Genomic DNA, 16,367 nt, shown 5'->3' with positions numbered 1-16,367 from the left:
AAGGCCGCTATCGAAGCATCCTGGGCCTCCATAACACCTCAGCAGTGCCACAGGCTGATTGCCTCCATGCCACGCCGCACTGAAGCAGTCATTCATGCAAAAGGATTCCCGACCAAGTATTGAGTGCATAACTGAACATGATTATTTGAAGGTTGGCGTTTTTTGTATTAAAAACACTTGTCTTTCATTGGTGGGATGAAATATGCTAATTTTTTGGGACAGGCATTTTGGGTTTTCATGAGCTGTATGCCATAATCATCAGTATTAAAACAATTAAAGACCTGAAATATTTCAGTTGGTGTGCAATGAATCTGAAATATATGAAAGTTTCATTTTTATCATTACATTATGGAAAATAATGTCCTTTATCACAATATGCTAATTTTTTGAGAAGGACCTGTAGGTCTGCTGACGGGAACTCCCTCCGACAGAACAAGAGGGTTTCCCCAGTGTCTCAGGTCGCTTCTCACGGAGGGGGGCACAGCGATCAACCGTCTCTTCTGCCTCACCGGATCCACACACAAACGAGCGAAGCACCTCTGGAGATGTCGCATGTGGAGTAAGCCCAACGGGATCACCGTGTGAGCTAACGATATCGTCCCTAATAACTTCATGACAGAAAAGTCTGTTACCACTCTGCCCAGTTTCACGTGGCGGAGCTGGTCCTTTAGAGCTTCGGTTCTCGTCTGAGATAAGCGAGCCCTCATAGTGACAGAGTTTAGCTCCACTCCCAGAAAAAATGATTGTCTGGGCCGGGAGAACTGAACTCTTTTCCCAGTTTATGGTGAAGCCCAGATTTTGCAGGTGTGACATCAGCATCTGAGTTTGCGCTGCTGCTTCCTGTCTGAAACGGGTCAGCAGCAACAGATCGTCCAGATAAAACAGAATTCTCATCCCTGGTCTGTGTAGCGGCTGCAGAGCCGACTCCACGCATTTTGAAAATGTGCGTGGCGTGAGGGAATACCCGAACGGAAGTCTGTTGTACTGATACTGGGTCCCTTGAAAGGAGAAGAGCTGGAACTTTCTGTGCTTTGGAATGATCGGGATGTGGAAGTAAGCGTCTTTCAGATCGATGGAGGTAAACCAGTCGTTTTGCTGAATGTTGTCTAACAATTGTCTGGTTGTCAACATGTGAAATTGTCTCTCCATGATCAACTTGTTGAAAATTGACAAGTCTAAGATGGGTCTCATCCCTCCGGTCCGTTTTGGGACCAGGAAGGAACGAGAGTAAAACCCTGTGTGTTCCTCTCCGTCCGGAACCCTGGAAATTACATTTTTCACCAAAAGTTCCTGAACCTCTGCGTGGAGGAACGAGATCTGTTCTGGAGATCACAGAACCGTCTCTAAAATTCCTCCAAATGGGGGGGGGGGGGGGGGGGGGGGGTGAGCTGCAAACTTTGGTTACGTACTGTAACCCCAGATTCTATGAGTAAAGGCGTAGCCCTTTAAGGCTGTCGCTAGTGGGTTTTATCCTGTCATGCGAAGCATTACACTGAAAAATTTAGTCCACGCCCAAATGCTGTGTGGGCCCCACCCGGTCCGTATAAATTACGTTAAGAGCGGGTAATCGGCTCCCAAATAGCTTTTTCTTCAGCCATTTAGGAGCCAGTGAGGCCCGACGCTTAAAGGGCTACGCCTATACTCATAGAATCTGGGGTTACAGTACGTAAACAACGTTCTATTTCGTATAGGCTTCGCCCTTTAAGGCTGTCGCTAGTGGGCTAAGGGTGAAGCGGATGTGGTCCTTGCCTCACTGGGTCCATTCGAACACCGTATGAAGTGGAAGCTTGCTCAAAAAACATCTTGTCACTCAGCTCTCCATGTGAGTAATTACGTGTTGCGTAATTATGTGTACCATACACAGACGCATGCTGTGTAGTTATGCGTTCTGAATGCATGAACGCCCCGGAAAAGTTTCAACGGGGAGAAAAAATGCTGAAAGGAGCCATGAACCAACCGGTTCACGGCTGAACAGTATGAACAGATTAATAATAACAAGTGAACTGATTATTAATCAAATGAACTGATTGGTAACAATAATCATGAACTGATTAATGACAATAGAACCAAAATAACAGTCACAACTTGTGACTGATAACAACATCTCACACTCTAATGCATGCAGACAGATGAGAGTTACAACGGGATTCCATGAAACAACAATATTCATTCTGTTACAACACTAAGGACAGAATGTGTCATGGAACAAGCAGACACATCACGTAAATAGAAACAAATAAATGAGCAGGGTGTTGACCACGTGGCCAATATCCTACATTGTCATACCATTATGCAAAACAGTCGAAGATGCGATACCCCTGGTCGAGTGCGCCCTGAGGTTGACAGGAGGCTCTAAATCTGATGCTCTGTAGGCTTCAGAAAAGGCCTCACACAGCCAGTGTGACAGGTGCTGGGTGAATAACGGGAGACCTGCAAACGCATCTCTATAATGCACAAACAAATGTTGAGTTTGACGCATTGCAAAATAAATAAATAAAACTTTTGACGGAACACAACGTGTTGCGCATGCGTCAGAATACGGCAACACTACGGCAAGCCGGCTGTAGTTAGCTTGTAGCTTCGCTACTTAGCTCTCGAAGAAAAGACTTTAACGGCACTTGCTTACAGTTTTCAACTCACAAAAAGTAACGATTAAACTGACAACTCTGATTTTACTTCAGACACAGCATTATTGCGGTTAGCCGGTAGAAGACAGATCTCTATCGTAGGCTAAATTTCTATCGTTTCTACCATATACCATTTATATCGCGCATTCCTAACGTCACTTCTGGGAAACGAGGCCAGATGGGGTCAGGGCGGCGAGCAGGGGTGGAGCCAAACCTTCTCGCTAGATCATCCGATCTGGGCGGGGGGAGGAGAAGGATGGAAAGTCCCTTCGTGTCAGCCGCCTCCTGAATTATGCCGGGCAGCTCCGAGAGGAGGGCACCGACGGCTGGGAGCGGTGTGGTCGCTGATGCAGAAAGGCCCGATAACGCTCTCCAGGAGGGAGTGAGCAGCGGGGCTACTGCTGACGTTGCCTGTCCCGTAGGAACCATCCGATTCGCTCCGGGAGTCGGCGTTGAAAAAATTGATGGCGTCATCCAGCGAACAGTCACCTGCCACAGAGAGGCACTCCTCGACGTTAGCCTTGAACAAGGCTGCTCGCCTCTGCCTCTCCTCCTGGGGGAGGAGGTCACAGAGGTGGCAGGAGGAGGCGAGGTCGGCATGGCAGGGACCCAGGCATCCTTCACAGATGTTGTGCCGGTCAAAACTCAGCATGTAGCCGGTCTTGTAGGACGGACACAAGTAGATGACGTTGGTGCTGGACATCGTGTAGTTGAAACTCAGTGCTATACGCTTGCTGAAGAAAAATGGGAGCCAATTACCAGCTCTTAACGTAATTTATACGGACCGGGTGGGGCCCACACAACAGGTGGGCGTGGACTAAATTTTTTCAGTGCGATGCTTTGCATGACGGGATAAACCCACCAGCGACAGCCTTAAAGGGCAAAGCCTATACGAAATAGAAATGAAACTCGTTTTGATCCAGGGCTACTGACAAAACATCTGGGGCTTTAGCCCCGGAAGCCCTGTTCTAACGATGTCAGAGTCAGAGATTCTTTATTGTCATTCGCACCTCATGTGGTACATGTGGTGGAGCGAAATTATGTACACAGGGTCCCAGTTACATCCAACAATAAAATGTATAAGAAAAACAGTAATAAGATCTAAGATATGAACTAAGAAAAACATCAACTAAATATACACTAAGCACTCATAACATAAAACATTGAACATCAGCACAAACATGAACATGAGTCTGTGTGAGCGGATGTGCACGCATGAACACATCAACATTGAAACAGATCAGCAGCAACATGAAACAGATCAGCAGCAACATGATGTGATTTTTCACAGTGATTATTCTGGTTAGAGATTCATGAGTCTAACAGCCTCAGGGTAGAAGCTGTTCCTCAGTCTAGTGGTTCTACACTTAATGCTTCTCAACCTCCTTCCTGAGGGGAGTGGGGCAAAAAGTGGGCCTGCACAGCGGACATGTCGCAGTGAAAAGTTGGTTAGCTGTTCGCCACAGTGCTGCTCTACTCAGTCCTCACATATTTACTCACGTTGTAGCTGGCTTCACACTATGCAATGGATTTCCTGAATGTGAGGTGGGTCTTATTACTCTGGGTTCATGAGACACGCCTCAGTTCAGGAAATCCATTCCATAGTTTGAAGCCAACATGTAGAACAGCTGGCAGGGAATCGCATGGAGATGTTTCAGCAAACACAGACATGCATCATGGATTGGAAATCTCTGCAGGTTGGATCGGAAAAATCCAATACATAAATTATGCTGGTATCGGAGGCCGATACTGATACTGGATCGGCCCCATCCCTATTTTCAACCAGGCCCAATTGATACTGTTTTCTCTGACTGGGAACAGAAGGGTATCTGTAGCTTAAATGATCTTTATTTAAAGGGAAATTTTGCTACATTTTCACAGCTTCAAGCCACTTGTAAAATTCCCAACTCAAACTTTTTTAAGAACGTACCAAATTTTGAAATCTTAACAAAACATAAAACCTTGGAAGAAATGATCAACTTTAATCCAGCTACCCGCGGAGCTGTCTCTTCCTTCTATCGAATCATTCACAACAGTGCTTTATACAATACTGTGAGTCACAAACAATCCTGGGCAGAGGAGCTTAACATAGAATTGAGTGAGAAAATACATAGGCATCCCAACCATTATATGTGAAGGGGACATGTCCCCCCAGATTAAAAAATGTCCCCCCCCCCCCCCCACACACACACACACACACTTTTACTATGAAACATTAGTTCAGGCGGCGCAGTTAGTCAAACCACTAAAAGTCCACTCCAGGTTTTCCTGGTTACCTCCAATGCTACACACAGAGCAGAAACTGTGCAGGCAGCAGCAGCTGAGTCTCCTGCTTGGGCAGAAAACGCTCACAGGTGGAGGAGATGGGGACACCTCTGTGTTGCTCGCTCACCAGTTTAGCGAGCTTAGTGCGGGCAGTCGTTGACCAGGGTGGGTTGATCATAAACATATATTCATGTTAGGAGGATGCTTGAGAGGAGCGCTACATCTGTAGCATCTTAGCTTAGCAGTAAAGCTCCCAGTATACTGCCGCGTACGTCCGTTCACACATACGTACGCGTGTACTGTACACAGAGGGTTCAGACTTCAGACTCCAGCGTCCACCCTGAGCAGCTGCAGAGCAGCTTCACAGACAAGGGGCGTTCACCTTCGGGACAAAGTGAGGTCGCCGATTGGTCGTTTGCTGACACGCCTACTGGATTGATTGACAGATCGGAAAAAATAAAAACAGCGAGCGCTGGCAGCCTCAGTCACAGCGGTGTTCTGTGTTTATATGTTGTTAATAAAAACATCTTAATTTTTTTTAAAAAACAGGGAGCGCTGGTCCTGCAGCCCACACATCAGACCAGCCCACCATGAAAACTCCAGACCCTCCAGCAGCCACGCTGGACCGAGTTTAATTCGCTCGTGACAAATTCCTTCATTTCTCACCATTTCAGTCATGGCATCAACGGAGGAGGAAGAGATCACTGCCTCTTGGCAAAAAAACTAAAGAAAAGGCCAGATCAGGGATGAAGAAGGGGAATTTAATACATTGGTGTCACATACAAAAAAGTCCGTCACCGGGCAGTTTATTGTGCGACACTGTGTATGCGGTCGTAAAAATTGAGCTTTGCACGGACATGCCCTGGGGGGTACGCTCGTACCTCTGCGTACGTATGTGCGTACCTCTGCGTACGTATGTGCGTACCTCTGCTTATGGACGTACGTGGGAGTATACTGGGGGCTTAACTGTGACGTTGTAAGTCGCTGCAGGTGTAAGAGACTCTGTGTGTTCAGGTGCATTAAAGTTGAAATGTCTTTAAACCCCACACCTTCTTGTCCTCAAGCTTCATGAGAAACATCATTTAGATGAGGAGTGTTGAACACAAGTAAAAAAGTCCAGTGGTGATGGTTTTATTTCTCTATAAACACAAATAATGTCGATCTGACGCTCTGTATTAAAGTTTATTAAAGTTAAAATGTGTTTAAAACCCACAGCTGAATTTTCACAAACTTGGTGAGAAACATGTTTTAAATGTGTGGAATTAAAGGAAATCTAGGTGAAACGTTGCTTTTTTGTATTAGTGTGCACCTTTTTTAAGCACGAGCATGCACACGCGCACACACACGCCTACACACATCAATGTGTCCCCCCACATTACGGATGCATCTGACGCCGTTGAAAGGGTAATTAATTGATCCAACAGTACACTCGTTACTGTAATAAGTTTTTGCTGATCAAATAAACTGACGAGTGCAAAATAAATGTGTCGTAAAGTGAGGAGCAAGCGTCAACCTTCTTCCTCCACTTCATACATGCTACAGCGCACACTGTGCTGAATCTGAAATGACACTCTGGACATTACTGGCTCCCAGTCCTCTCAGATGTTAGAGCTGCTGACCTTTGACCCCTCACCCCATCTCTAATATGCTTGTGTTGTTAGAGACACTGTCTGCAGCCCTGACTCAGCTTTACAGCACAGTGATGAAATGGAGGGTGTGAGGGCACTGACCCTCCCTAATATTCCTTTACACTTGAACTCAGGCCCCTGGCACTGATGTAACATCAGTCTCAGGCCTCAAGGAACCTGCAGCTCTGGAGACACTTGCATACCTCCACCTCTCCAAGTTATCTTCCACTTGCTTCCTGCTCTCACCACACATCACAATGTCATCTGCAAACATCATAGTCCACGGGGATTCCTGCCTGACCTAATCTGTTAGTCGGTCCATCAAAGCAAACAAGAAGGGGCTAAGAGCTGATCCTTGATGCACTCCCACCTTCACCTTGAAGCTATCTGTCACTCCTACAGCACATCTCACTACTGTCCTGCTGTCCTCATACATGTTCTGCTGTTCTTATACATGTCCAGCTGTCCTCATACATGTCCTGCTGTCCTCATACATGTCCTGCTGTCCTCAAACATGTTCTGCTGTTCTCATACATGTCCTGCTGTCCTCATACATGTCCTGCTGTCCTCATACATGTCCTGCTGTCCTCATGCATGTTCTGCTGTTCTCATACATGTCCTGCTGTCCTCATACATGTTCTGCTGTTCTCATACATGTCCTGCTGTCCTCATACATGTCCTGCTGTCCTCATACATGTCCTGGTGTCCTTATGCATGTTCTGCTGTTCTTATACATGTTCTGCTGTTCTCATACATGTCCTGCTGTCCTCATATATGTCCTGCTGTCCTCATACATGTCCTGCTGTCCTCATACATATCCTGCTGTGCTCATACATGTTCTGCTGTCCTCATGCATGTTCTGCTGTCCTTATGCATGTCCTGCTGTCCTCATACATGTTCTGCTGTCCTTATACATGTCCTGCTGTCCTCATACATGTCCTGCTGTTCTCATACATGTCCTGCTGTCCTCATGCATGTTCTGCTGTCCTCATGCATGTTCTGCTGTCCTCATGCATGTTCTGCTGTCCTTATGCATGTCCTGCTGTCCTCATACATGTTCTGCTGTCCTTATACATGTTCTGCTGTCCTTATGCATGTCCTGCTGTCCTTATGCATGTCCTGCTGTCCTTATACATGTCCTGCTGTTCTCATACATGTCCTGCTGTTCTCATACATGTTCTGCTGTTCTCATACATGTCCTGCTGTTCTCATACATGTCCTGCTGTCCTTATGCATGTTCTGCTGTCCTTATGCATGTTCTGCTGTCCTTATACATGTCCTGCTGTCCTCATACATGTCCTGCTGTCCTTATGCATGTTCTGCTGACCTTATACATGTCCTGCTGTCCTTATACATGTCCTGCTGTCCTCATACATGTCCTGTACCAGTCTATCATACTTGTGTGCCACTCCATATTTCTTCATGCAGACCAGAGCTTCTTCCTCAGCATCCTGTCAGATGCTTTTTCTAAATCCACGAAGACACAATGGAGTTCTTTCTGACCCTCTCTGTTCTTCTCCATCAGCAAATCAAAGATGGCATCTGGTTCTCTTTCTTGGTATGAAGCCATACTGCTGCTCACAACACTTCTAGTCTAAGACTAGCTTCCACAACCCTCTTCAGGTCTTCAATGTGTCCCTCATCAACTGGACATGTGTAGACATATAAGTAACGTGAATGCACTGAGTACCACGTATAATGACTGCACCACAAGGGTCGGAGACAAAGTGGTGAAGTACAGGTTAGGGTTGGGTTATGAAGATCCCTTCCAGATAACCCTCATGGAGCTGGATGCAACACTCTAGAGAGAAAGAGTTGAGCACATTTGCTACAACTTTTATATCTGTCCCTCTTCCTGCTGCTGTCATGTGCGCTGTGTTTCAAGTGACTTTGACGTTCATTGCACAATAAAAGTGGGTCCCCAGAGAGCGGCAGAGGCGCCAGATGTGTTGAAAATGTGTCCAGTCCTTGTGACACCCCGTGCTGCGTTCACGGACACCGCCGCACACACGCTTGTCAACAAAGTGAACAGCTCGAGCGGCTTTAATGTGTCGTCGTGGAGAGGAGGAGGACAGAGGAGGTGTTGTGTGAGGAGGGGGACGGCTGGTGGGTGAGAGCGTTACATGACAACAACAACACGAAGACACGGGTTACCGCTTCGAGCGGCTCAAATCGAACACGTACACGAGACGTGTGTACACAACATGCAGCCTGCGGTCAGCCGAAGGTCCGGGAAACAAACAACAACAACAACAAGGTCCTCTGGTCTTACCCGTCTTTGCGCTTAGCTTTATAAACGTGCCCGTAGGTGCCTCGACCCACTTTGCAACCTTCATACTCGAACAGATCTTCCACTCTCTCCCTCTCGGCTGCCAGCTTTGTTTTGAAGTCGTAATCCATTTTAACCCATAAATACGCCTTAAATCACAATAAAATAAAATATTAATTATTACATGCATTAATTAAATAATCTGCTCGTTTATTCCCCCACCATTTCCTTGTTTGGGATTTTGGTCTGCTCCGCTTAATGTTCACTGGCTCGTTGACGTTTCTAATTGCGCGCAACGCTTACTGGGTAATGTAGTCTTTTGAGCAAGCGTGCCGCCGTTTGCTGGTTGGTGAACTGTACTCGATAAAAACTACAACCCGGGCTTCACTTTGCACTTTGTTGCACTTTATGTACCGATGACTGCTCTCCATTCACACACTTGACTTTTATGGACGGCTCTAATTGTAGACAGGCGATTTATATTATTATTATTGTTATTATTTACACACTCCAGCATTCACCTTCAACTTACTTTATTCTAACACAACTTCGTGCTGGATTTGTTTGTTTTAAATCCACGCATGTGATACGCTGCATAAACTTAAGCAAAACAAACACACGTGGACATGTCACTGGTATACACCGACATTTATATAGTAAAAACCGTATACTTTACTCAGTTTTTTTAGCTTTTATTGTTATTATTTTGGTGGCGGTCATATCATGCGCTTTTGAAATAAATCCTGCAGTCTTTTATTTTGAAGGGGCAGTCGAATGACACGTGAGTAAACGCTTCGCAACAAGGTGATTGATAGGCTCCTGAACCAATCATATTTGAGAGTTTAAAGCCCGGTCACTGATTGGTCAGTTTAGGTGTGACGTAGGTTTCGACCAAATAAAACCACCTCGCGTGCTGGTCTCGGCGCTTACACAGTATGGCCGGCGATATTAGCTAGCGCTCGCTTACGGTTTTCTCTGTAAAAGGGAACGCGGTAACAAGAAAATCAACATCCGAATTACAAAAAGGACTTTACCTCAATAAAATTTAGCTAATCGAAGAAGGATTATTTAAGCTACAAACGTTGTAATCGACGTTGACCATTTTTTGTTGGGTGTCTGTTGTCTCATGATGGAGGATAACGGTGCACATTTCTTCGAGGGGACCGAGAAGCTGCTGGAGGTGTGGTTCTCGCGGCAGGACGACGCCAAAGGGACGGGGGACCTCCGTACCATCCCAAGGTTTGAGTCCGTTCAGTGTGTCTTCAGTCGGTCCAGACGTAGCCGGACCCCGCCACGTGCCTGCCTTATGCTTCGGTGTGCTGGTAAAACGAGTTAGAAACGATCAACTGTTCTTTGACGACTCGCAGGTTGAGCAGGAAGCGGACGAGTCGGCCCAACAACAAGTTGGCTGCCGCCGTCAAGAAACATGGCCGCCTCCCCTTTAACTGTTTACAGCTGAGTCATTCATTCCACCTTTCCCTCTAGCTTTACACATGTTACAGAGTTCTTGTGCTGGTGGCTGCTGGAGGTTACTGGTGGCTCCTGGAGGTTACTGGAGGTTACTGGTGGCTCCTGGAGGTTACTGGTGGCTGCTGGAGGTTACTGGTGGAGGTGGCGAGTGTTTAAAAACCATCTTGACAGTAAAATGGTGCAACATGTTACTTCCTGGAAGAAGTGTTGTTTTGATCGACCCTGCATGTGATTGAAATGAGCCACATGTTACATGCTACATGTTACACATGTCATGTTGGTGTGGCAGCCATCGTCACGTGGGTTTGACATTTTTGTAATAAAAAAAAAAAATGCGCGCACGCGGAAATTTTTCACGTTGTTGCGTGTTCAGGTTGAATTTGTTCAAGGTGTTAAATGTTTATAGACATTTAAGTTGCGTTTGAGAAATGGTCTTTATTAAATAATTTGCTTTAAATTAAGAGCTGGTTTATTTTCCCTGCGTCATTCATCAACAACATGTGGTCTCCAACATGGCCGCTCGCTTTGTCCTCCATGTTTGTAGTTCAAGTGGATTCTTCCTGTTGTTGACCCGACTGTCTGTCCACAGCTGCTCAGACTGTTTGTCCCTGACTGACTGTCCACAGCTGCTCAGACTGTTTGTCCCCGACTGACTGTCTGTCCACAGCTGCTCAGACTGTTTGTCCCCGACTGTCTGTCCACAGCTGCTCAGACTGTTTGTCCCTGACTGACTGTCCACAGCTGCTCAGACTGTTTGTCCCTGTCTGTCTGTCCACAGCTGCTCAGACTGTTTGTCCCTGTCTGTCTGTCCACAGCTGCTCAGACTGTTTGTCCCTGACTGACTGTCTGTCCACAGCTGCTCAGACTGTTTGTCCCTGACTGTCTGTCCACGGCTGCTCAGACTGTTTGTCCCTGACTGTCTGTCCACAGTTGCTCAGACTGTTTGTCCCTGACTGACTGTCTGTCCACAGTTGCTCAGACTGTTTGTCCCTGACTGACTGTCTGTCCACAGCTGCTCAGACTGTTTGTCCCTGACTGTCTGTCCACAGCTGCTCAGACTGTTTGTCCCTGACTGTCTGTCCACGGTTGCTCAGACTGTTTGTCCCTGACTGTCTGTCCACAGCTGCTCAGACTGTTTGTCCCTGACTGTCTGTCCACAGTTGCTCAGACTGTTTGTCCCTGTCTGTCTGTCCACAGTTGCTCAGACTGTTTGTCCCTGACTGTCTGTCCACGGCTGCTCAGACTGTTTGTCCCTGACTGTCCACAGCTGCTCAGACTGTTTGTCCCTGTCTGTCTGTCCACAGCTGCTCAGACTGTTTGTCCCTGACTGTCCACAGCTGCTCAGACTGTTTGTCCCTGACTGTCTGTCCACAGCTGCTCAGACTGTTTGTCCCTGACTGTCTGTCCACGGCTGCTCAGACTGTTTGTCCCTGACTGTCTGTCCACAGCTGCTCAGACTGTTTGTCCCTGTCTGTCTGTCCACTGCTGCTCAGACTGTTTGTCCCTGACTGCTGCCGTGCACGGCTGCTCAGTCTGCTGCCGTGCACGGCTCATTGAATGGGAGCTGTGTACTGGTGCAGTCCCTGCTGCAGTTTCAGGTCACGTTCCCAGCCATGCAGGCTCTCTCCTCCCAGTTGCTGTGATTGGTTAGAGCTCCCTCTGACTCTCAGGTCCTCACAACAGCAGCATGGCACTTTTTCACACAGATCCACATGAAGGACCAAAGAGCCTTTGACCTTTACCCTGGTTTTACACCACGTGCCACAAAAACTGAATGAAGTTCATTAAAGGAACGTATGAAACTAGTTGTCTGTTTGTATCTCGTCCTCCTGGATGAACTGGGTTTTACTGCCTGCAGATTGTGCAGGACTTTTGTTGTAATAATAAAAAGTGTATGAACTGTAACCAGTGGACAAATGAACCTTTCTGGAGGTCCGTTACGTGCACCTGCACCACAGCTCATGGTAAATGTGCACGTTCTGTCATCACTTGGTCCACCTTTCCCTTTGGGTTCTACAAGTAGCATGTGTCTCGGCTCTCTCGGGGACATTTGCAGCAGCTGTAATGGATCTCCTGGTCGTTACCCAGAACATTCAAGTGTGTGAAAGAGAGGATTCTGCTCGTGGGGGTGAATGAGGACTGGCATTAATTTACTGGCAGAGGACAGATTACCAGCTTAGACGGAGCAGTCGGTGGCTCAGCTCGTTGGACATCAGCCAGTGTCCAAATAAGTCCACAAGGACATCTTGATTTACAAATGTGGAGCTTTCTCACGTTACCTCTGCTGCTCGGGGTTCTGCGGGTCATGGTCCGTCTCAAGTGATTGCACAGGGGCAGCTGTCCCAAAGGCCTCCAGCCGTGCCCTTCTACTGCCAGGTTGTCCTCCAGCAGTCAGGAGTGGCTTAACATCTGTCAAGAACATTCAGGAGTTCTGGGGCTTGGGTCTGTGGGGTTGGACCACCTCAGGGCTTTGTTCTCAGCACCACATAAGAAAAGATTTGTTTGTGGTTTGACAGGTCAAATTATTGATGTGGCTCCGTGAACTGCACGTGTTGGAACTTCCTGAAGTTGCTCAACCTGATCACTTGGTGAGAGCCGCTCGACTTCCCTCACACACCAGGCTGTGGACCACCTGCAATCCTGTCTCCAAACTGTTTTTACTGCTTTATTCACAAGTGCTACATGATGTCATCTTGATCACGTGAGGTAGCACACATCTTCTGAGTATGAATGAAACGTTCCCAGTAACTCCTGCCAGTTGACTTTGTGGAGGTTTGACCCCGCTGAGCTTCCACAACTAGCCTTCAGTGTACGTTCCACACCATCATGAGGGCAACCTGCCTCTACGCTGATTTTGTCACTGGAATGAATTCAGACATGTTCCGACAGTCGTGTCATGTGTGAACCATAAAGCTTCATGGACGTGACATGCATGTTTCAAACAACCACCCGAGTTTTGTAAATTAAATCCTTGATTAAAATGTCTATGATGAGGTCGTTCTTCACTGTATATTTAATTATTAGCCTGGTCAGTGTGGTCGGTGCCCACACAACAAACTTGTGCTTGTAATTTATAGGAATAGATTGAGAATTGATTTTAAATGTCAGATGAGATGTCGGATACATATAAATAATAGTAATAGTAAGCAGTTCTAGAATTGCGCCGCTCAAGGTGGCTGCATGTTGGAGCATCTCTGTTACTTTTATTCTGAGATGTTACGTTTGAAAACTTTAATTCCTCTTTTTTCTGGATATAAATCGCTTTTTTTGGATGATTATTTCCTCTGGCGTCGGATGCTGTGCAGCTGGAAGGATTTTTACAGAAATATCTTTGCTTTTGGACATTTGTTATGATGCGTAACCATAACAACAAGGTTGTTCTTTTACAACCGGGAGCAGCTGATTAACCTCTCCAAAGCTCAAAAAATATCTCACCTACAGCCTCAAATCCCAAATGAGTTGAAAAGGAGGTGTCGTGGATGCAGAGCAGGAGCAAAGAAGAGAAAAAGAGAAGAATGCAGTTTAAACCATCTCTTCCATCGATCATGATGGGCAATGTGAGATTGCTGGGAAACAAGTTGGATGAACTTCAAGCCCTAACAAGGACTCATCCAGAGCATCGGGAATGCAGTGTTATGTGTTTCACTGAGACATGGCTGCAGGATCATATCCCCGACTCCAGCGTTTCTCTGCCAGGCTTTCTGACCATACGAGCAGATAGAGATTTAAAGAGGAGTGGCAAAAGGAAAGGAGGTGGGTTGGCAGTGCTTGTGAACAACAGATGGTGTAATCCTGGACTGTGAAGTGTCGTCTCTGTAGTCCAGATATTGAACCGTTAGCACTAAGTTGTCCATATTATTTGCCAAGAGAGTTCACCAGTGTTATTTTGGCAACTGTTTACATTCAACCCAATGCTGTTGCCGAGACTGCGTGTGATGTCATCAGCTCCGAGGTTGCTAAGCTACAGACACAACACCCTAGTGTGTTTGTTGCAATATCTGGGGATTTTAATCATGTCTCACTCTCTGCTACACTTCCAACATTCCAACAGTTTGTCAGCTGCTCTACCAGAGAAAACAAAACGCTGGACTTGTTTTATGCAAATGTCAAGGATTCATACATCTCTAAAGCAAGACCCCCTCTTGGCAAATCAGATCACAATCTTGTGTTTCTCTGCTCTAAATATAGACCCCTTGTTCAGAGGCAACCTGCAATAAAGAGAACAGTGGAAAAAATGGTCAATGGAAGCTGAAGAAGCCCTGCGGGGTTGTTTTGAGGCTACAGACTGAGATGCACTGTGCCAGCCACATGGAGAGGACATCAGTGCCATGACTGAGTGTGTGACCGACTATATAAACTTCTGTGTAAACAACACCATCCCCACCAGAACAGTGAGATGCTTCCCCTATAACAAACCCTGGATTACCACTGACCTGAAGGAACTGCTAAACCAGAAAAAAAGAGCCTTCAGGGAGAGAGACAGGGAATTATTGAGGAGCACACAGAAGCAACTAACAGTCAAGATCAGAAACAGCAAGGAGGTGTACAAGAAGAAGCTGGAGAGACAGCTCCAACAGAACAATATCAAGAGAGGTGTGGTCAGGGATGAAACGGATCACAGGCTTCAAGCAGAAGGAGGATCAGAAGGATGGAAGCCTGGACAGAGCCAATGAACTGAACACATTCTTCAATAGGTTCAGTTCAGGAACAAGCTCAGCATCCTCCTGTCTTGCCCACAGCCAAACATACAAACCACCCTCCACTGACCCAAGGCTGTCCTGTCACACCTCAAATACTGTATCTACCACCTCAGTCATGGACCCTTCTTCTACATATTGGTCTTCAACCAAATCAGAAGATGATGATACCTCCTTTGCCTCCCCCCTCTGTGTCTCCAGAAGTCAGGTGAGGAAGCAGCTGCAGACACTGAACCGGAATAAGGCTGCAGGTCCAGATGGTGTCAGTCCCAGAGTCCTGAAGGTCTGTGCAGAGCAGCTCTGTGGGGTTCTGCAGCACCTCTTCAACCTTAGCCTGACCCAGGAGAAGGTTCCATTGTTGTGGAAAACATCCTGTCTTGTTCCAGTGCCAAATAAATCACACCCATCAGTCCTCAATGACTATAGACCTGTTGCCCTGACATCCCACATCATGAAGGTCCTAGAGAGACTTCTGCTGACCCACCTGACTAGACAAACAAGCACATATCAGGACCCACTGCAGTTTGCTTATCAGCGTGGAGTTGGAGTTGAAGATGCCTTCAGCAAACTCACTGTCATCTAGAAAAGGCAGACAGCACTGTGAGAGTCATGTTCTCTGATTTCTCCAGTGCATTTAACAGTCCAGCCTGATTTGCTTTGTCAGAAACTCCAGAAGACTCAGGATTCAGATGACTCTGCAGTGGTCGGGTGTATCAGAGATGGACAAGAAGCTGAGTACAGGGAACTGGTGGGCCACTTTGTGGCATGGTGTGGAATCAATCATCTCATCTTGAATGTGAACAAAACAAAGGAGATGATTGTAGAGTTCAGGAGAATCAGGAACAGGTTCAACTCTATTTCCATCATGGGAGAAGAAGTGGAGGTGGTGGAGAAGTATAAATACCTTGGGGTTCACCTGGACAACAGACTGGACTGGAGCTGCAACAGTGAAGGGACAGAGCAGACTGTACTTCTTGAGGAAGCTGAAGTCCTTCAGTGTTTGCAGCAAGATGCTGCATATCTTCTATAAGTCTGTTGTAGAGAGCGCGGTCTCTTCTGCATCATCTGCTGAGGGAGCAGCACCAGAGCAAGTGACTTAAAACAGATCAACAAGCTCATAAAGAAGGCTGGCTCAGTTCTGGAGACTCCTCTAGAACCTTTGGAGGTGACAGTACAAAGAAGGATTCTTCATCAAATGAAGAACATTATAGACAACCCTCAGCATCCTCTTCATCAGACTGTCATACAACATCAGACTGTCATACAACATCAGACTGTCATACAACATCAGACTGTCATACAACATCAGACTGTCATACAACACTGTCATACAACACTGTCATACAACACTGTCATACAACATCAGACTGTCATACAACACTGTCATACAACATCAGACTGTCATACAACA

The 16,367-nt window shown here is 46.6% G+C and overlaps 1 protein-coding gene across 1 annotated transcript in view; it reads left to right on the top strand.

Moving 5' to 3' along the window:
* Positions 1–9,715: 9,715 nt before the first annotated feature.
* The window catches only part of amd1 (adenosylmethionine decarboxylase 1), a 19,507-nt gene continuing 12,855 nt past the window's right edge, over positions 9,716–16,367 (top strand). The window contains exon 1 of the mRNA XM_037685691.1: positions 9,716–10,028. Within this exon, the coding sequence (XP_037541619.1) occupies positions 9,916–10,028 (113 nt within the window). The 5' untranslated portion in view covers positions 9,716–9,915. The remainder of the gene's footprint in view (positions 10,029–16,367) is intronic.

This window comes from Nematolebias whitei, chromosome 12 (assembly GCF_014905685.2).
Source record: "Nematolebias whitei isolate Nwh7 chromosome 12, NemWhi1, whole genome shotgun sequence".
Taxonomy (NCBI): Eukaryota; Metazoa; Chordata; class Actinopteri; order Cyprinodontiformes; family Rivulidae; genus Nematolebias; species Nematolebias whitei.
The sequence above is the reverse complement of the archived record's forward strand: the minus strand, read 5'-3'. Positions and strand labels throughout refer to the sequence as shown.